The 22,093-nt window shown below is 41.9% G+C and overlaps 1 protein-coding gene across 1 annotated transcript; it reads left to right on the top strand.

Annotated features, from left to right (window-relative positions):
- Positions 1 to 7,609: 7,609 nt before the first annotated feature.
- Positions 7,610 to 12,574, top strand: LOC141092042 (uncharacterized). The gene is made up of 4 exons (XM_073577898.1): positions 7,610 to 8,439; positions 9,086 to 9,839; positions 10,027 to 10,092; positions 12,342 to 12,574. Exons 2-3 carry the CDS (start codon positions 9,102 to 9,104, stop codon positions 10,045 to 10,047), a joined length of 759 nt encoding a protein of 252 aa, XP_073433999.1. The 5' UTR covers positions 7,610 to 8,439; positions 9,086 to 9,101; the 3' UTR covers positions 10,048 to 10,092; positions 12,342 to 12,574.
- The last annotated feature ends 9,519 nt before the right edge of the window (positions 12,575 to 22,093 follow it).

Genomic DNA, 22,093 nt, shown 5'->3' with positions numbered 1-22,093 from the left:
TGGCAAGGTCAGGTACAGGGTTTGTGCGTGACTGGAGGGATGTGGATTTGCCAGAAAGTGGTCCTCCACCCAGCACTCGCAGTGCATCATTGACACTGGGAACATTGGCCCACATGTCAGATTATGCCTTGCAGATCCTAAAAAGGGACCCCCGCATTGCCAAAATGATGAACGATGACGACTACTGGTTGGCCAGCATCCTGGATCCACGCTATAAAGGCAAATTACAAAACATCATGCCACAGGAGAACCTTGACATAATATTGGCTAACAAACAAGCAACTCTGGTAAACCGTTTGTTTGAGGCATTCCCAGCACACAGCAGCGGTGATGGTTCTCCAACGAGCCGCAGGGGGCAACATGGAAGAGGTGTTTGTGGTGCACACATCAGAAGTGGTGTTCGAGACAGGGGTTTCATGACCATGTTGTGGACTGATTTTTCAAGTCCCGCTCACACGACTGGTAATACTGCATCGATTGAAAGTGACAGAAGACAGCAGTTGTCAACTATGGTTACAAACTACTTCTCGTCCCATATCGATGTTCTCACTCACAGGTCATTTCCCTTTGATTAATGGACCTCTAAACTGGCTGCCTGGCCTGAATTGGCACAATATGCCTTACAGGAGCTCGCTTGCCCTGCTGTTAGTGTGCTATCGGATAGAGTCTTCAGTGCTGCTGGCTCAATCCTGACAGAAAAAAGGACCCGTCTGTCGACCCAAAATGTTGATGATCTGACCTTCATTAAAATGAACCATGCATGGGTTTCCAAGGATTTTGTCCCACCTTCCCCTGATGACACATAGGTTGCCAGAAAAATGGCTCGCTTTTGTCCTCCTCTTCCTCGGACTTCTCCAATTCCTCCATTTTCAGCTGCTGAATGTCCAACAACAACATATGCCATTTTTAAACCTCCCTAACTGGGCTGCCTCCCCCCTCATGGCCGGGGTCACCACCTATCGCACGCAACTGTGCGAGTGCCATTGCCCTGGACAGGTGGGTGGGCCGACTCTTGGGCGCCGGCACTGGCACAGGGTCCCTCATAGTGCAATCAAGTGTCTGTGACGGTGGGGGTGCACACCCGCCGTCAGACACACCAGCGTACTATGAGGGGCCCAATGCCAGTACCGACGCCCACGAGTGGGCCCCCCCGCTTAGGCAGGGCCCCAGCATTTGCAATATTTACCTCTCTCTGCTCCTCCGCTGTGTAGTCTGGGCTGTCAAATTCTTCCCTGGGACTGCCACTACAAATTTGGTGAACTGATAGATGATGGTTAAGACATAGCTATGCCCTGTCCTGCTGGCCGGGCTCTAGCTTCAGATGATCAATGGCTTCCATTTCTTATGGATGTCGACTCACAATGAGATGCAGTGGTGGTTTATCATTAGCTTTCACAGTTTTCCTACTCACAGACGTGTGACATTCCTGCCCACATTTTTAAATGTGCCCTTTCATGCCAATCCAATAGAATCGCCTCCAGCCTGTGGCTTCTGTCTTTTGCACTCCAAAGTTACCTGACAGATCATGATAGGCAGTGAGGACCATGTCTACATCTCTCCCTGTGATCAAAATTTGATGGAGATGAGTAACAGTGATGGGATCAACAGTACTGTGATACAGCAATCCTTTCTTCACAAAGAACTATTTTCGCTGTCTCCACACACAAAGTAATTAAGGGTCAGCATCGCCTCTGAGAATTCTCCCGGGAGTTTTTCCCGTGATTAGTAATTTCTAAATTTCTGCAATCATTCGACTTTATGTCTGTACTTTTATCCATCTCGTTTCCTCTTGCGGAGAGTCTGGACTGTCATACTGAGACAGAAATATATATGAAGATTTAAAAATACCCCAACAGTGTATACTGGTGTACGCTTCAAAAACATTTCCTTTTTTCTACTTTTTAGATTGTTGTCTAATCCATACTGAGGCTGTGAGTGTCTTTGTCGGACTCCAGAAATAAACACGGAGATTTTAAATGTTTAAACTATGCTATATATGCCTGTTATCTGGTGATACTGTACCCTTTCTCAACTTTCTGCAATCTTGTCGAATCCATACTGTGCCTGAGACCGTCTGAGTCTGCCTCCTGATTACAGATGAGTGGTGTTTGAGTGGAACTGTTGGCCAAGTTCAAATTCTAGCTGTTTTGGGCAGTGTTAGATCCGTTCGTCGAACTACAACACTTTGATTAAAATGCGGCTGTTCGAGTTTCCGTTCGAGAACGTTTTGTTAAACAAAAGTGTATCTTTTTTTTCACATTAATAATGGTTTTCAATAACAATAGACAGTTTTAGGGCATAGTAGCAGTGTCTGGTAGCCAGCGGTGTAGTACACCTGTGAAGGAGCTACACCGTGTGTGTTTCTAATAATTTTTTACCGCATATTGTCCTGAAAATCCTTTTGGGCCTAGTAACTGTGTCTGCTACTCAGAAGAGGAGCCCACCCGTGAACCGAGCTATGTTGCCTGTTTATGAAAGAACCAGTTTTTGACTGCATTTACACCACTTAAGACTTTGGGCCTAGTAACTGTGCATGCTACTCAGCAGAGTTGGCCACCCGTGAACCAAGCTATGCCGCCTGTTTATGTAAGAACTGTGTGCTACTCAGCAGAGGAGCCCAGCTGTTAAGCAAGCTACAGCACCTGTGGTTTGGACACTTAATTTTTTCACATTCTTTCTGGAATGCTGTTTAGGCCTAATTCTGGAATTACGGTTGACCTGCACTTACTGGGAAATGCTTGTTCGCGGGGAAGAATTGTAATCCCAGATCCCCATCACTAACGGGGTTCAATGTGTTATCCGCACCTGTAAGCGATACACGCTGGTCCTTTCATTGTAGCACGCATGCAGCCCCGGACATGTAAGGGCATGACAGACCTGTTATTGGCTGATCTCGCGTGCCAGAGCCTCGCATGTCCCTCAAGTAAGCTGGACGCGGACTGCGGGGGCATGCCTGAGTCTCGTTTGTTAACAGAATTAAGCTTGCAATCTGTGCAGCTTTTTTGTGGATGGCATGGTCGAGGTTGCCCGTGTGGAGTCCAATTAAGCCGCAGGCTCCACTCCTGGTCGTGCCCTTCTGGACATTCCTTTAAGGTTCAGCTTTGCAACCATACTGCCCCCCGGAAACTAAACACTTTTCCTGACAGTGACATTCTGGTCAAAGAGCGTGATGACATCACGTCTGTACGCCCTCTGCCTAAACAGTCCAAGTGCAGAGAGATGGAAGATGGGGACGACGAGGAGTCCAGAGTACAGGGATTCCTTAGTGAGGAGACTTATTTAATTGTTTTAAAGGTTGAGAGCAATTTTTGGGGGGCACGATACTCTGGAGAATGATATCTGGGGCCCACCATACACTGGAGCATTCCAAAGGTGGACATCAGTCACTGGAGCAGCAATTACAGGGCCCATTATACACTGGAGCATTAGAAATGGGGTCTATTATATATGGAGCATTATTTGGGCCCATAAGACACTGGAGCTTCATCCATGGTGAACAACATATACTGTAGCATTATGTGGAGCTCATCATATACTGTATCGAACATTATATGGGACCAATGATTCTGTATGGAGAAATATATGGGCCTCATTACTCTGTATGGCGTACTATGCGGTGGCCATAATACTGTATAGAGGAATATACTGTCTGTTTTTGTAGCTATTGGAGAATTTAAAATGGCTATCAGTCATGTGATGTAAGAATTGAAGTATTTTTCATTGTACTGTACCACTATTTCTCTGCCGTATCAAAGGATTATGAATTGTGTCATGTGTTAAAGGAGCCCAGTGACACTCTTTGGCCCTGGGCCCACAAAAATCTGGAGCCAGCACTACCCCCCCACAACTTTAGCCAAATAACCCCCAGTTTTCAATGCCTAACTATTATTGTAAAGTAAATTAAGGTTGACAAGCTTAAGGTATAAGAATTGATGTTTTTGGCATTAAAATGGGCACTCTAGGTGTGTTTCCTGTCCTCCACTCACTGCCGACTTTTCTTCCCCATTGACTTACATTGGGTTTCGTGTTTCAGTCAGACTTCAACTTTTCACAATAATCGGCTGATTTCGTTCAACCCGACTTTTGCGAAAGTCGGGTTTCGTGAAACTCGGCTCGACCCGAAAAAAGGCAAAGTCGGTCATCTCTAGTCGCAGTGCATCTGTGTAACCATGACGATAAGATACCAATCACAGCTGCCAATATATAGAAACTCTTGCATAATCACCCCTACCAATCAACATTTCCCTTGAAACTGGCGCCATTCCCACTAACTAATAACAAAAAGCCTCTCATCGCTTGTATATACAGGTGATTTCCCTCCCCTTCCAATATAACTCATATTACCATAGCATCATAGGCAGGCGCTGGATTACACAACCGGCGCAGCCCCATGACGTGCGCATCCAGGGCACTGCGCATGCGCCGCCCCCCCGACGAGATGTAACCAAATGACGCTCCCACCACCCAGCACCACGCATGCGTGGCGCCGCATCCCAGACACCACCACGTGACACACCCATCAGAGGAGCCGCGCACGCGCAGCGACACCCATAGCCCGCAGTCACGTGACACACCAGACGTAAATACCATGCCTGCACAGAGAGACATAAACATGAAAATTTAATCGGCCTAAAAAACAGGAAACCTGCCCCAGAGTCAATATAGATAAACAAAAATATGAAAATGTAGTGTCGGACTAGATAGGTGAAGTTATCCCAGCATTTAAAGAACTAATGTTCACTCAATATTGTACAAAAAAATTAAAATAACAATAAATAAGGCCCTCAAAAAATGACAGCCCTCAATCGATAGATAGCCACATCCATAGCATCCTATATCATAACCTCAACATTTACTATAATTTATACAATACAGTAGATTTTACATGGGTCAATATATTCAAATGTCCATACTCACATAAGCACGCAATGGGGAAATAAGGACTCTCAATTCTGAATATTTTTCTATCTACTGGCTAACACGGTACAAATATATACTCGTACATCTTTCCTGTATTCCCATTAGGGATATATTGAGCACAGGTCCTATTCAGGATGCTAATAAACGTCTCCCATTTTCTTTGGAGGAATGGAAGAAATTAAGGGGATGATTCTCTGGAGATCCTATCCTCCCTGACCTTTTTAGCCCAGTCCACATTTGGGCTCCGTTCAAAGGCCTAGAAAAGGGGAATTATCCTAGAGGAAGAAATAGACTCAGATTCCTAAAAGGATCACGTCTATATGGGAAGAGCTGGTGGAAGAGGGAGAACTAACTTTAACCCCAGACGCAGCCTAAGGGAATAAAAAAATATTATTTTTAATCCGAAGATATCGAAGAATGCTTTACTAGAGATGGAGGAACCTGAACAGTAAAGTATGGCATCCGTACTGAACACCTAATGTTCGAGCAAGGACACCGAACAGGACTTCATCTGTGTTACTGTTTGGGATGAGCCCCCCCGAACACCGTGTGTTTGTCCCGACATGAAAGCACATGACAGCGTGGCAAAAACTGCTTCTGATCGGTGGTAAAATCATCACCTCCGTTCAGACAGCCACGGTCCCCATGCTGCCAAATGACAGCGGGAGGCCAAACATAGAATAAGGAATACACCGGTGAATAAAATAAAAAAGCTTCAATTTTTATTAAATTAGTTCATAACAATTAGAATATAACATGAAACCTTTCAGGAAACAACAAGACCCATGTAGAGACTACTCACAAATCCATCAATATTGAACAAATCCCATGCATCCTGTGATGCTAAAAAGTGCAAATGTGCTTAAAGAGGAGTCAAGATAAAGAACCACCTAGTAACATTCTTCAGTAGAAAGGTAAATAGAAAGCCCAAATTGGGCAGGTTCTTGAGAAAGCGGCATCATACACATGTGAAATGCGCGTTTGGGCATTACCACCTGGCCAGGGGCTCTACTCATCTTGTCTGGGTAAGAACCTGCCCAATTTGGGCTTTCTATTTATTCTCCTATGTTTCTCTACTTTCATGGAGTTGGTGTGTATCTTTATTGCGGGCAGACCACCATTTTGTGGTACTAACCTGCATATAGCATGCAACTGAGATTTTTGTTTGCATTCTATGATTGGAGGTATAAAGTTTACCTCTGGTTATTGGTGTCGGCTGATGGGACCACCTCTTCCATCAGCCGACAACTGCTGCTGCTAATAACAGTGACAGCAGGAGTGGCTGATGGGAGTATTCATCAGTTGCTCCTGTGCTGTAAATAATTTTTTTTTTTTAAACGGTGTCGGTTCCCTGTATTTTTGATAACCAGCCAGGCAAATCTCACAGCTGGGGGCTGCAGCCATCAGCTGTCAGCTTCAGCAAGGCTGGTTATCAATAATAGAGGGGTTCTCACGCCGTATTTTTTAATTATTTAAATAAATAATTTAAAAAAAACGGTGTAAGGTCCCTCTCATTATTGACAACCAATCTTGCTAAAGCAGACAGCTAGGGGTTGGTATTCTCAGGCTGGTAAGCGGCCATGGATATTGACTCCTCCCAACCTAAAAATTGCAGCCCACAGCCTCCCAGAAAAGGCACATTTATTAGATGCTCCAATTCTGGCCTTTTGCCCAGCTCTTCCCACTTGCTCTGTAGTGGTGGCAAGTGGGGTTCATATTTGTGGGGTTTATTGGGTTGATGTTAGCAATCTATTGTCAGGTGACATCAAGCTTTTGGATTAGCAATGGATAGGAGTCTATAAGACAGCTATCCATTGTTAATCCTATAGTTGTATGTTAAATAAAGACACAGCCAGAAAAAAAGTCTTTTTTTTTTAAATAAAACAAAACACACTTTTACTTTTTTATTTAAAAATAACAAGCACAGTTATACTCACCTAATGCCTAATTCCACCGAAGCCCTCGTTCTCCGGTAATAAAACTAAAATAAAAAACAACAATATCCCTCACCTGTCCATCGTTCTGTCCCATGCCATAATTCATGTCTGGGGGATAAATAGTTTTCAACCTGGACAGTCCCAAGATGCAACTGTCCAGGCTGAGAACCACTGGTGAATGAGCTGCTCTGAGCGCAGCATCAGTGACTAGCAGTGATGTCATTGAGGTTACTTCCAGTCACTAAGGCTGCAACCCCAGCTGGACTCAGCTCTGATGACCTTGGTGAAATCCCCGCTAGCACAGTGAGAAAAAGTCTCACGGTGCAGAGGTGAGTTCACTGCAGTTCACCGGGAGAATTTCACTGCAGTGAATTTGAACTGCAGTGAACTCGACCCCGGAACCTTGAGACTTTTTCTCACTCTGCTAACGAGGATCTCACCGAACTTAGCCTTAGTGACCGAAGATATGGTTTCTTTAACGATAAGCTTTGCTCCATTCCCTTCCGGGAAGAATAAATGTTTGGACCGGTTCTGGATGATTTACTAGAGAAGGCTTCAGACCAGAAGAAATCTTTGACTGAGCCAAAATATTTGGCTCCATCATGTCCAGTGCAAATCCATGGAAGAAGATTTATTTATTTATTTATTTAATTAATTATTCATTCATTATGTATTCAATATATTAATATTTAATTTTTATTTATTTTTCTTTAAATTTTTTTTTTTTTTTTTTTTTTTTTTTCAATATTATATATTTTTCTATATCCTCCACTATTATTTTTCTTCTTCTTCCTTTTCCTTGTTTTTGTACTCTTGAATGGTAATCCATTCCTGACACCTTTAATGTATGTATTATACACCATTATATAATATGTGATAACATATTATTTTTATACATGCTGTCATTCTATTATTATTTGTATATGGATTTTTACACGGTATTCTTCGATTGAAGTAGTCCAGCTGCATATGGATATATTTCTATTATGTGGTTTTTATATATTGATTGCTATGCGTTTTTGAAAGTATACATATATATATATTCTTTTGTAAAGAAATTTTCTTTTCCGGAGTCTATGTTCATTTTTTCTACTTTGTTTTCATATATATTTTTTAGCCTATGTGTTTGGGAACTGGATGTGCGCGTGCGCGGCCAGGGACTCGGTGTTTCTCGACACATGCATCGGAATCCCCTTTTGGGCTTCTCGGACATGGTCGGGTACCTCTTGTTTTGCTGGCTACGCATGCGCCGCTTAATCCAGTCACCCTTCCACATTTGGAGGCGTGCTTATACCATGTGAGTGGATGGCCTGTGCGCACGCGCAGCCTGAGTTCCGGCTTCCCTATTCCTACGTCTGTGTATGGCATCCTGTTACTAGGTTACCGGTCATGTGACGGGAGGGCGGGTCCATTTCCGGCCAACATGGCGGCGCGCGCGCCGTGATAGGTTTAATCCTCCCACATGTTATTTGCACAGGAGTATTTAGGGAGATCTGTGTTCACATACTCCACCCCCTGACGAAGGATTCATTCCGAAACGTACGTCGGGCCTGTGTAGCTCATCCAGCAGCGTTCCTCCAAGGTATATACCCTCTATTCTTCCCTCCTTTCCCCCACACTCACTTTTTTATTTTTGGAATTTGCATTTTTTGCACTTTATACCATCACATTGGTTTCTCTCTTTGTTGATTGCTTTGCATCACCACATGGTTCTATGCACAGACACTTGTTTGAGCCTATATGGTCTCCGTATATTTTATGTCACTCCTTTAAGGAGCCAATGTATAGAGGGATAAAATATAGTTATTTATTAATGGGGAACGCTGTGCTTTATTAACCTATATAGGTGTATATAAAAATCTTTTGAGCACACATCTTTTTATATGTATTTGTATTACTATTACTCAATAAAGGTATTTTAATCTATATCTGTTTTATGACTTTTTTACTATTTATATATTTTATTTAATTTTTACATACATTTTTTGACCAAAAATTCGGGTCTTTCTTTGATTCGGTTTGCAAATCTCTTCTCGAATGGTCTACCATTCTTCCAGTGGCACACACTTATACACGTTGAAAAAGGTATATTAATGGAATTATAACCATTTTATTATTTATTGTTATATATATAATTAATTTTTTTTTTTTTTTTTTCACGTGTTTTTTGTGGTATTGCCTTAAAATCAGGTTAATTTGAGTTATCACTTTGTCTGTGTTTTGCACAGGTTTTTCTACCTGAATATGGATTTCAAAGCCAGGGAATTATCCTGGCAAGGACGTGTCAAAGAAGTCTTCTGTAATAGTGGTACCACAACAATGGTGACAAGTGGTTCACAATTTAATTCTGTTTTTAATGTGATTAAGAATCTAACACATAAAAGAATCCGCTTTTGGTGGAATCGGGCCTTCTTGGAAAACTATATTGAGAGACAATTAATTCCCAGAGGCCTGAGAGTCCATGTCACTCCATCCTTTATAGTGAGTGACCAAGAATTTATTTCAAACTGGGAAAGCGTTTGTAATGATACATCTAAGAAACTTATGGAGCTGTTAATTAAATTGAACATTAACTCTTTGGCAGAGATTGATAAGGCCCTTGAAGAGGCATATACTAGTGCCAAAGCTAATTTATCTACAGACCAACTGCAACTGATTGGTTTACAATTGGACAAACATATCGAACAATGGATTAAGGATATACAAGTTAATCAGAGCAATAAATTGATGAGGGATCAAAGAGATTTCAATTTGGGTAGAGTATACAGATGGCGTAAAAATGTAACCAATGAGAATAATGGTGACCGTCAACATAATCGTAATCCATCTATGTCCTCCAATCCATCTGTGAGTGATATTTCTGGTGCCTCTACTTCCGCCTCTGTATCAACCTCCATTATCTCTACACCTAAGAGAAAACGTGATGTACGGTATCAACCGATGAAAAGACTTACTAGATATACTCCTGACAATAACCTTAAGGTAATCAATTTGAGTACTCACATTTTTTCACCTGTTGAAATTAATTTGCTCAATAAAGGTCTTATGTTTTGTCCTACTCCACTCTTTGACCAATTTACGGCAATCAAAGATTTAAATCTTTTTGCAAGAAAATTATTATTTAAACGGCATTTTCATGACGAGACTATTTTTCAATTGTTCCCTACAGAGGCGGAACAAGAGGCGCTAGATATTCTTGATAATCTGGCCAATGATCATAATACATTGGAGAAAGGTAAGATCCCTGAATCAATTCGTCCACGTTCTCGAAAATTCCCACCATTATCATCATGTCCAGTAATTGATGTTTTTGTTAAGACAGTGAGTAAAGAATTTGAAAAAATACCACGGTATCCCAGCAATAATAATGTAAATAGAGAAGAAAGACTGGGTCTCAAGCGGTTACAGGATCTGAAAGATGTGATTTTTAAACCTGCAGATAAGGGTGGGAATGTGGTGGTTTGGCCAAAATCACTATATGAAAAGGAAGCATTTCGGCAAATTAAAAATGCCACGTGCTATAGAAGACTGACATTTAATCCCTTGATCAAATATCAATCTGAATTGGTGTCTATCTTAAGTAATGCAAGGGATAATGGCACTATATCAAAGGAACTCTTTATGGCCTTACAGATAGATGAACCATCCATTCCCACCCTTTACCTGCTACCAAAAATTCACAAGAACCAAAATATCCCTCCGGGTAGACCCATCATTTCAGGGTGTGGGAACTTTATGGAGAATGTTAATAAATTTATAGACTCAAAGTTACAACCATTAGTAGAAACATTACCCTCATTTACTAAAGATACAAATGAGTTTTTAAAAAAAGTTGATGGATTATATATTGGTGTGGACACACTACTTGTGACGTGTGACGTCGAATCACTCTATACGAATATACCTCACTCTGATGGCATTAATGCAACCAAATTTTATTTGCAATCCTCAACCATGTCTCCATCTATGAGTCAATTTGTAGAGCAACTTTTATCCTTTGCACTGTCTCACAATTTTTTTCTTTTTAAAGGGTCCTTCTACCTGCAGCTCCAGGGCACTGCGATGGGTGCATCTTATGCACCGGCTTATGCAAATTATTTCCTGGGGCTGTGGGAGAGGGACCTTTTCCTGTCGGATCGTTTGTCATCAATGCACCGCGTTCTCTTTTGGACGCGGTACATTGATGACATATTTTTGATCTGGCAGGGATCCGTTGAAACACTTAAAGAGTTTATTTTAAATTTAAATGATAATACTATGAACATACATCTCACTTATCAATCTGATAAAGATGTGATTGACTTTCTGGATGTAAAAGTAAAAAGAGATATGGAGAATTGCATACAGACTGACTTATTTCGGAAAAGTACCTCAGTAAATTCTTTCCTTCATGCTACTTCAGTGCATCCCCCAGCTTTGGTGAAATCTATTCCCATTGGACAGTTCCTGCGATTACGTAGGATCTGCTCAAATGAGGAAGACTTTTTAAAACAAGCGGATGATCTTAAACTTAGATTTTTTGATCGTGGCTACAGCCACAGATCTGTGAAAAGGGCATTCAATAGAGCAAAAAATGTATCAAGACATCAGGCTCTATACTCCTCGAGACCATCAACATCTGATAGGAAAATAAGATATATTACCCAATATCACGGTCAGACGAATATGATGATAAAAATGTTGGAAAAAGCTTGGCCCATATTACATACTGATCCAATTTTATCTCACTATATTGGATCCAAACCAAGCATAACCTATAGGAGACCAGTAAATTTGGGGGATAAATTAGTTAAAAGCCACTATGTTCCAGAACCAATCCAGTCAATGTCCTTTTTGGATTCCAAACCAGCGTGGGGTTGTAAACCTTGTGGTAAATGTGTGGCTTGTTCAAATATTGATCGAGCCCAGACATTTTCTAGTTCGGATGGCTTGAGTATGTATAAAATCACTCATACAATAACTTGTACAACCAAAGCAGTTGTCTACTATGCCACCTGTCCCAGTTCCCTAATCTATGTTGGATTAACAACCCGTCAACTAAAGGTAAGGGTTCGGGAACATGTTTTGGGAATTTTAGCGGCAAAGGAAATTGAGGATATAAATATATTGAAAACTATACCGAAACATTTTAAACTTTTCCACAACTGCAACGCCAACGAATTGAGGATAATTGGCATTGATATGGTAAAACCAAACATTAGAGGTGGTAGAATAAGTGCCCCTTTAGCACGGTTGGAAGCTAAGTGGATTTGGAGCCTCAAAACAGTCTCACCTTTAGGTCTTAACGAAAATCTTAGCTTTGCGCCTTTTCTGTAAACTGTATTATATTATTATTCTTATTATATATATATTTTTTTATTTTTTTTTATTTTTTTTTTTGTTATTTTTTAATATTGTGGACCCCCTTGCCTTACCCATCTCCCCCCTTTTTTTATCCCTCCTTTCCTTTATGTCTTTTTAATCTTTTATATTTCTTTTGTTAAGGAACTATGTTTCTTCCCTTCTTATGGTTTGAGTGATGAAAGACGATCCGGAATTATTTGATGCATGAAGAAATACGTACCTGTGACTGTCCATCATGTCCAGTGCAAATCCATGGAAGAAGATTTATTTATTTATTTATTTAATTAATTATTCATTCATTATGTATTCAATATATTAATATTTAATTTTTATTTATTTTTCTTTAAATTTTTTTTTTTTTTTTCAATATTATATATTTTTCTATATCCTCCACTATTATTTTTCTTCTTCTTCCTTTTCCTTGTTTTTGTACTCTTGAATGGTAATCCATTCCTGACACCTTTAATGTATGTATTATACACCATTATATAATATGTGATAACATATTATTTTTATACATGCTGTCATTCTATTATTATTTGTATATGGATTTTTACACGGTATTCTTCGATTGAAGTAGTCCAGCTGGATATGGATATATTTCTATTATGTGGTTTTTATATATTGATTGCTATGCGTTTTTGAAAGTATACATATATATATATTCTTTTGTAAAGAAATTTTCTTTTCCGGAGTCTATGTTCATTTTTTCTACTTTGTTTTCATATATATTTTTTAGCCTATGTGTTTGGGAACTGGATGTGCGCGTGCGCGGCCAGGGACTCGGTGTTTCTCGACACATGCATCGGAATCCCCTTTTGGGCTTCTCGGACATGGTCGGGTACCTCTTGTTTTGCTGGCTACGCATGCGCCGCTTAATCCAGTCACCCTTCCACATTTGGAGGCGTGCTTATACCATGTGAGTGGATGGCCTGTGCGCACGCGCAGCCTGAGTTCCGGCTTCCCTATTCCTACGTCTGTGTATGGCATCCTGTTACTAGGTTACCGGTCATGTGACGGGAGGGCGGGTCCATTTCCGGACAACATGGCGGCGCGCGCGCCGTGATAGGTTTAATCCTCCCACATGTTATTTGCACAGGAGTATTTAGGGAGATCTGTGTTCACATACTCCACCCCCTGACGAAGGATTCATTCCGAAACGTACGTCGGGCCTGTGTAGCTCATCCAGCAGCGTTCCTCCAAGGTATATACCCTCTATTCTTCCCTCCTTTCCCCCACACTCACTTTTTTATTTTTGGAATTTGCATTTTTTGCACTTTATACCATCACATTGGTTTCTCTCTTTGTTGATTGCTTTGCATCACCACATGGTTCTATGCACAGACACTTGTTTGAGCCTATATGGTCTCCGTATATTTTATGTCACTCCTTTAAGGAGCCAATGTATAGAGGGATAAAATATAGTTATTTATTAATGGGGAACGCTGTGCTTTATTAACCTATATAGGTGTATATAAAAATCTTTTGAGCACACATCTTTTTATATGTATTTGTATTACTATTACTCAATAAAGGTATTTTAATCTATATCTGTTTTATGACTTTTTTACTATTTATATATTTTATTTAATTTTTACATACATTTTTTGACCAAAAATTCGGGTCTTTCTTTGATTCGGTTTACAAATCTCTTCTCGAATGGTCTACCATTCTTCCAGTGGCACACACTTATACACGTTGAAAAAGGTATATTAATGGAATTATAACCATTTTATTATTTATTGTTATATATATAATTAATTTTTTTTTTTTTTTTTTTTTTTTTTACGTGTTTTTTGTGGTATTGCCTTAAAATCAGGTTAATTTGAGCCAAAATATTGCAGGAAGTGTTCCTGTTGGCGTCCCCAAAAACTATCACCTCAATACAAAGGGAAAGGAAAGTCAGGGCGGTGGAGTTACCCCAAAGGGTGACGGGGCAGAAATATATTTCTCTTCCACATCCAGCGACAGAACAAGCCATGACGCTAGAAATATAGGAGGTTGTATTTCAAAATTCCTACCCCAGTGGCACATGATCTGCTCATACCAATGGATCCTGAAGTCACTCCAAGAAGGAGTTAAAATGGAATTTTCCTCCTCTCCTCCACATAGGCTGAAAATAGCTCACCTCTCCTCTCAAAAACTACGACATGCCCTAATGTCTGGTCTGCTATCATGAACACCGCACTGCACTTGCTCACTGAGCCAGTGCGCGTGTCCCGAGTAAGACAGACTATACTCAAAGATACCTGTGGAGTGAGGCAGCAGTGATGAAGATGCGTGCTTCAGACAAACAGGATCTGAAGCACGTGACTGCTGGGGGCGAAGCCGGCCACAGGTCTCTCAGAGGAAGCAGGAGCAGAGAGAGATTGCTTCAGGCCAGATAGGACCTGAAGCACCTGACTGGTGGGGGGCATGGTCTAAACTCCGAGAGCTAGGAGCAGAAGGAAAACTCTTAGAAGGGTAACTACAGGACAAAGTACCAAGGGGCAAATACAGAGACGTAAACCAGATCAGGCCGGGGTCAAAACACGAGATAGCATGATAGAACCAAAGGATTAGACAGAACGGATAGTCAGGACAAAGCAAGAGATCAGTAAACCAGAATGGACAAATACAGTACCAAGACAGTAGACAAACTCACAACGAAGAGACGTACTAGGTCAAAACCAGAAAAGCAACAAGATATCAGGCACAAGACAAGCAAGGTGTCAACTAACTCAGCCGAGGACAGGAGTATAACTGACACCAGACCTAGGACAACTGGCAACTAAATAGCCACCCTCTGCCAGAGAGAGGCAGAAACAATTACCCCCTGTCTGACCAGGACGGGACAATGACAAAACCCCGTCCTGGATCATGACATCTGCAAGGTTTACTATCTTTGGGAGTAATATCTCCCGTTCCAGAAGCAGGGGTCATTTAAATATAAAAAAAAGTAGGGTCCACAGAATTATAGTAAACTTGAAACCTCTGAACAGATACATGGTTTACAGGAAGGTCAAGATGGAGTCCATTAAATCTATGGTTCCCTTGATAGGGCAGAACTATGTCATGGCAACCATCAATTTACAGGACACTCATTATCATGTCCCCATTCATCCAACCTACCAAAAGTTTTTAAGATTTGCGGTTACCCAAGGAAGGCGAGCACTGTACTTCCAATTCAACGTCTTGCCATTCAAAATGTCATCACCTCGGCTCTTTACAAAGATCATGGCAGAAGTCATAGCTTTCATCAGTAGAAAAAAATCTTTATACTCTCTTTTCTTGGTGACTTCCTACTCGTGGTTCTGTCCATGCTACTACTCAGAGAACTTCTACAAATAATAATCCAGACTTTTACATCCTTAGGATAGTTGGTGAACCATCAGAAGTCAGACATGGTCCTCTCCATCTTCTTAGGTATTCTACTGTAAAAGCATCCTTCTTACCAAAAGAAATATACAGTAGATCCAGTTAAGATCCAGAATAACCTTCCTGCAAAGCCAAAAATTGATATCAGTAAGTCATGACTGACTGAGCACTTCACCCCTCAGCCTCAGGTGTTCTTAATTACAGCAGGATCCTATCTTCCCTTGTAGGCTTCATCCCAAGAGAGGATTCTCATTAGGCAGGTTCCCACCAACAAGTATTGCCTTACCCTAGCTGCCAGGTACACATAAATTGGCCAATTTATGTACTAAGCATTCTCAATTTTTCTAATTTTTCTAGCGCAGTAATGCAGTTCAAGTTTTATACATTTCATGTTTGCATGCTATAGCGTTAGAATGCTACTTTATTTGTTGGTTATATATGGAGATGGCTACTCTTAGTAAGCACCTGTTCACACCTGTTTTCTGTATGGATGTGCTTGTCAGTCTTTTGATATTTGTATTCCTAGGCTCCATGACGTCATGCGTCTGAGCTGTAACACAGTCACATTCCAGAGTTCTACAAACATATCCTTTCAAATTGGGATGGATCTCTGAACAGAAAGATTCCAGGACCCAGTCAGGTAAGATCTTCTCTGACCTGGTGGCTCAATCTAGGGAACCTGAAGAGAGGATTCCCCTCATATTCAGAACACTCTATCAACTATATCAGTGGATGCCAGCAGAAGAGGATGAGGGGCCATGGTCTCCCAAACTTTCTTCCAGGGCTCTGGACAAGAGAAATCAGCCAGCGATCATCCAATTTCAGAGAGCTGAAGATGGTAGATGAAGTATTCAAATCGGTAACATGTATAATTCAGATCAGAGCCAAGTACTGCAGCGTGTAGGCGCCGGGGCTCTCTGATCTTTCCTGCCTCCAGCGCACCACAGTACTTTGCTCTACCCTCAACAAGGCAGATAAGTATGCAGGAGCGCAATGATAAGGACACTTCTGTGGATGATGCACGGACGCATCATCCACATAAACCAAGTAGGATGACAGCGTCGCCAGAAGATAGGAGGCGCTGGACGAAGAAGAGCAACACCCCTCAGACCGGACTGTCCCGCAGGTGAGTATAATAAAAGTTATTTTTCTTATCGTACAGTTCAGGTTGGGGGCTTTTATATAGCATTATAGAATGTTGTATGTCAGCCCTGAAGGTTTGTGGCCGTAATTCACATCATCACAGGTGCCTGTTATGATTGAGTCACCATAGGAGGCAAAAACAGAAATGCTAGCTAAGTCCAGAAAACCTGAGAGGTTGGCAGCTATCGGATTGCAGACCCCTGAACCTATCAACACAACTAGCAGTAGCCGTGGGGGGTTCCTACGATGCCCTAGAAACCTCGATCACAGCCGGAGAATTAAATAGCCTAAAGACAGAAAGGGAAATCTAAACTGCCCCAGAGCAGACCCCAAAGCAAAAGGCAGCCCCCCACATATAATGATGGTGAAGCAAGAAGAAAGAACACAACACAGACAGAAAGATAGACTGAGCAAAGACGGGGCCCAAGCTAACTAGATAGGAAAGGACAGGAAGGCTGCTGTCTGCAATCCGTGAAAAACCCTATGAAAATAAGAGCCAACAGACTGACAGTGAAAAAGGCCCTGAAGACGCTAGGCTTCAAAAAGACTATGTCAGTACTCAGGAATATTCTGAAGACAGAGCAACAGGCAAGAGAAGAATCAGCTCACCCCAGCAGGGAATGGCAGAATCCAGAAAAGCAAGGCAAACAAAAACAAAACACAAATGCTAAAAGGCAAAGCAGAAAACTTAGCTTTAGAGGAGCAGGAATCAGACTGGTTTCCTAGAAGTCCACAGAGAAATCACCCGCAGGGCAGAAGGGCGTCGGCAGCCTTATATCCAGTCCGTGACTCCACTCAGCCAGTCATCATCATTAGACTCAGATGCCTGATAATCAGGCTCATTACCTTCCTTTACCAGAATAGGGAGTTCACCAGACCTCAGTGACGAAGGGGAAAATGAACTCACAACAGGTTCCCTTTCAAAAGCTATCCCTTGACCAGAACTGCACCGCTAACTACAGACCAGTCTCTAATCTTCCTTTCATCTCTAAACTCCTAGAATGCTTGGTCCACTCCCATCTCATCCACTATCTCTCAAATAACTCTCTTCTCGACCCTTTACAATTTGGTTTCTGCTCTTCACACTATACCGAAACTGCCCTTACTAAAGTCTCTAATGATGTCCTAACAGCAAAATCCAATGGTCAATGAATGCAGAAGCCATGGTGGTATTTCTATCAGGCTACATCACCGACATTTCTACCCTGTTCCAGTCATTGCACTGGTTACCCATTTGCTACATAAAATACAAACTCATCTCTCTCCACAGTTCTGCACTGCCCTGCATCTCATTCCGCATTTCTGTCAGTTACCCTTCCCGTGCCCTGCATTCTGCAACTGATCAAAGATTAACATCCTCCATAATCCGAACTTCACGCCACCATCTCCAAGACTTCTCTCGTGCTGTGCCAGTTTAACAGCCCCAAATGATCAGACTAATATCTAGCCAGCATGTTTTTAAGCATGCTTTAAAAACACATGACTTTAGACAAGCCTATCACCTCAACTCACTAACCTAACTTTCCCCTGTTCCTTCCTAAATGTTAATCATAATCTGCTCCTGCGTATTCATCTGTCTCCACATCTTCCATACACCCAATCGCACACGGCAACTGCTCTCAGACATATCCTCGATGATGACGATGGCTGGACCCATCGTTATCAATACATAACTAGACATGCTGAGGAGTATGCAAAATACCAGGGAGATGAAAGAGCCAACCGGGTTGCTAATCTTAAAAGATATCTTCTGAGGCAACAAGATTTCTTTATGAAAGCAACCAAAGAGAATGATGCAGCAGTTGAAGCTAGCTACGTGGTTAGTGAGATGATTGCTAAAGCAGGAAAGCCATTCAAAGAAGATGAATTTGTAAAAAAGTGCATATTACAGGCTGCAAGTATTGTCTGTCCAGAAAAGAAAGGTCAGTTTAGCAACATCAGTCTTTCTTCCAACACCGTAGCAGAGCGCATTTCTGACCTGTCAAGTGACATTTATGATTAACTGTGTGAGAAAGCAAAATGTTTCAGTGTATACTCAGTCACTCTTGATGAGACCACAGACATCACCAACACTGTCCAGCTCGCATTCTATGTCCGTGGTGTTGATGACAATTTTGAAGTCATAGAGGAGTTACTCACAGTGATTCCAATGCATGGCCAGACCACCGCTCAGGAGATATTTCACCAGCTGTGTGATGCCATTGAGAATGCTGGTTTACCTTGGAGGAGGTTTGTTGGAATAACAACTGATGGAGCGCCATCAATGACAGGGAGGAAAAATGGACTGGTGGTACTTGTTAAAAAAAACTGGAAGAGGAAGGTGTGGAGGAGGTCATTGCTCTGCACTGCATTATCCATCAGCAGGCCCTTTGCGGCAAATGCCTGAAGTTTGCCAATGTGATTTGTTTCATTGTGAAATGCATCAACCAAATCAGATCCAGGGGCTTAAACCACAGAAGGTTTCGTGCTTTTTTAGAGGAAATCGAGTCAGAATATGGGGATGTGCTCTACTTCACCGAGGTACATTGGCTCAGCAGGGGAAACATTGAAGAGATTTTTTGAGTTGAGAACGGAAGTGAAAGCCTTCATGGAGAAAGATGGGGCTGTTGTTCCTGTGCTAAGTGATCCAAAATGGCTCATGGACTTAGCTTTTTTTGTTGATATCACACATGAGCTTAATGTACTGAACAAGAAGTTACAAGGCCAGGGGCAACTTGTCAGTGCTGCCTATGACAACGTGAGAGCATTCTCTACAAAACTTATGTTATGGTAAGCCCAGGTTTCTCGACAAACCTTTGCCATTTCCCATCATGCAAGGCACTCATGGAAGCAGGCACACCATTCAGTGGTGAGGAGTATTTGGATGTCATTTTGAAGCTACAGGATGAATTTGATCACAGATTTGCAGAGTTCAAGATGCACAGAGCCACATTTCAAATTTTTGCAGACCCCTTCTCCTTTGATGTGCAAGATGCCCCTCCTGTGCTTCAAATGGAGCTCATTGACCTGCAGTGCAACTCTGAACTCAAAGCCAAGTTCAGGGAGGTGAGTGGAAAAGCAGACAAGCTCGGGCAATTTTTGAGAGAATTGCCCCCCAGCTTCCCTGAGCTTTTCCGAATGTTCAAGTGGACCATGTGTCTTTTTTGGAGCACATACTTGTGCGAAAAGCTCTTCACTACCTTGAACTTCAATAAGTCCAAGTACTGGTCCAGACTTACTGATGAGCATCTTCAAGCCCTACTGAGGGTCTCAACTGCTTCCTTCCTTAAGCCAAATGTGGCTCGGCTATGCGAGAGTAAGCGCTGCCAGATCTCTAGCAGCAAGAAGTAGGCAGAAGAAGCCATGTTCAAGACAGTTTATGTTCAATGTTCCATTCATGTTCAGAAAGTTAACCCCTTCGCACCCGAGCCTGTTTTTGCCTTCGTGACCGGGCCAATTTTTTCAATTCTGACAAGTGTCACTTTATGAGGTCATAACTCTAGAACGCTTCAACGGATCCTACTGATTCTGACATTGTTTTCTCATGACATATTGTACTTCATGATGGTGGTAAAAAATTTTAGATATGAGCTGCGCTTATTTGTTTTTTAATCAAAATTTGGCGAAAATTTAGAAAATTTAGAAAATTTTGCAATTTTCAAACTTTTAATTTTGCCCTTAAATCAGAGAGTGATATCGCACAAAATAGTTAATAAATAACATTTCCCACATGTCTACTTTACATCTGCACAATTTTGGAAACATAATTTTTTTTTTAGGAAGTTAAAAGGGTTAAAAGTTGACCAGCGATTTCTTATTTTCACAACAAAATTTGCAACACCATTTTTTTTTAGGGACCACCTCACATTTGAAGTGAGTTTGGGGGGTCGATATGACAGAAAATACCCAAAAGTGACACCATTCTAAAAACTGCACCTCTCAATGTACTCAAAACCACATTCAAGAAGTTTATTAACCCTTCAGGTGCTTCACATGAATGAATGGAATATGGAAGGAAAAAATAAACATTTAACTTTTTTTCACAAACATTTTACTTCAAAACCATTTTTTTTTATTTTCACAAGTGTAAAAAGAGAAAATGAACCACAAAATTTTTTGTGCAATTTCTCCCGAATACGCCAATACCCCGTATGTGGGGCTAAACCACTGTTTGAGCACACGGCAGAGCTCAGAACGGAAGGAGTGCTGTTTGACTTTTTCAATGCAGAATTGGCTGGAATTGAGATCGGATGCCATGTCGCATTTGGAGAGCCCCTGATGTACCTAAACAGTGGAAACCCCCCACAAGTGACCCCATTTTGGAAACTAGACCCCCCAAGGAACTTATCTAGATGTGTGGTGAGCACTTTGAACCCCCAAGTGTTTCAGTAAAGTTTATAATGTAGAGGCGTGAAAATAAAAAAATCATTTTTTTTCCACAAAAATGATCTTTTCGCCCCCAATTTTTATTTTCACAAGGGTAACAGGAGAAATTGGACCCTAAGAGTTGTTGTCCAATTTGTCCTGAGTACGCTGGTACCCCATATGTGGGAGAAAACTACTGTTTGGGCACACAGTGGGGCTCGGAAGGGAAGTAGTGATGTTCTGAAATGCAGACTATGATGGAATGGTCTGCGGGCGTCATATTGCATTTACAGAGCCCCTGATGTACCTAAACAGTGGAAACCCCCAATTCTAATTCCAACCCAAACCCCAACACACCCCTAACCCTAATCTCAGCCCTAACCATAACACTAACCACAAACCTAACACCAACACACCCATAACTTTAATCCCAGCCCTAGCCCTAACCCTAGCCCTAACCCTAACCCTAGCCCTAACCCTAACCCTAACCCTAGCCCTTGCCCTAGCCCTAGCCCTAACATTTGTACCTGCTTTTTTTTTCTTTACTTTTTTTTATTTTTGTGACAAGATCGCTGCCCTGCGATCTAACTCATGGTAACGCCACTTCTCCTCTGATCTCACACTGACAGATGATCAGAGGTGAAGCAGCGTTACTATGTGACAAGATCGCTGCCTGGCACATAATAACGCGACTTCTCCTCGGATCTCACAATGACAGATGATCAGAGGTGAAGCAGCGTTACTGTGTGACAAGATTGCTGCCTGGCACAGCTGTGCCAGGCAGCGATCAGCTGTGCCAGGCAGCGATCTAGTCACACAGTAACGCTGCTTCACCTCTGATCATCTGTCAGTGTTAGATCAGAGGAGAAGCTGCCTTACAATGAGTGAGATCGCCGGGAAACAAGCAGCTTTCCCAGCGATCGCTCCCATTGGCTGCTGTGACGCTGACGTCATCAGGACCTGAACCAATCAGGTCTCGATGACGTCGGGGGTCCCAGCGTGCATTGTGCACCGGGATCCCCGCGTTGTAAGGTATGTGGGGGTCCCGG

The sequence above is a fragment of the Dendrobates tinctorius genome, unplaced genomic scaffold (assembly GCF_039654945.1).
Source record: "Dendrobates tinctorius isolate UK_male_01 unplaced genomic scaffold, ASM3965494v1 ptg000057l, whole genome shotgun sequence".
Lineage (NCBI taxonomy): Eukaryota > Metazoa > Chordata > Amphibia > Anura > Dendrobatidae > Dendrobates > Dendrobates tinctorius.
The sequence above is the reverse complement of the archived record's forward strand: the minus strand, read 5'-3'. Positions and strand labels throughout refer to the sequence as shown.

Coding starts and splice junctions, on each gene's coding strand:
- LOC141092042 (XM_073577898.1), top strand. CDS start 9,102: ATGGATTTCAAAGCCAGGGAATTATCCTGGCAAGGACGTGTCAAAGAA. Junction 9,840..10,026: donor CTCCTGACAATAACCTTAAG/GTAATCAATTTG, acceptor TGTTCCCTACAG/AGGCGGAACAAGAGGCGCTA.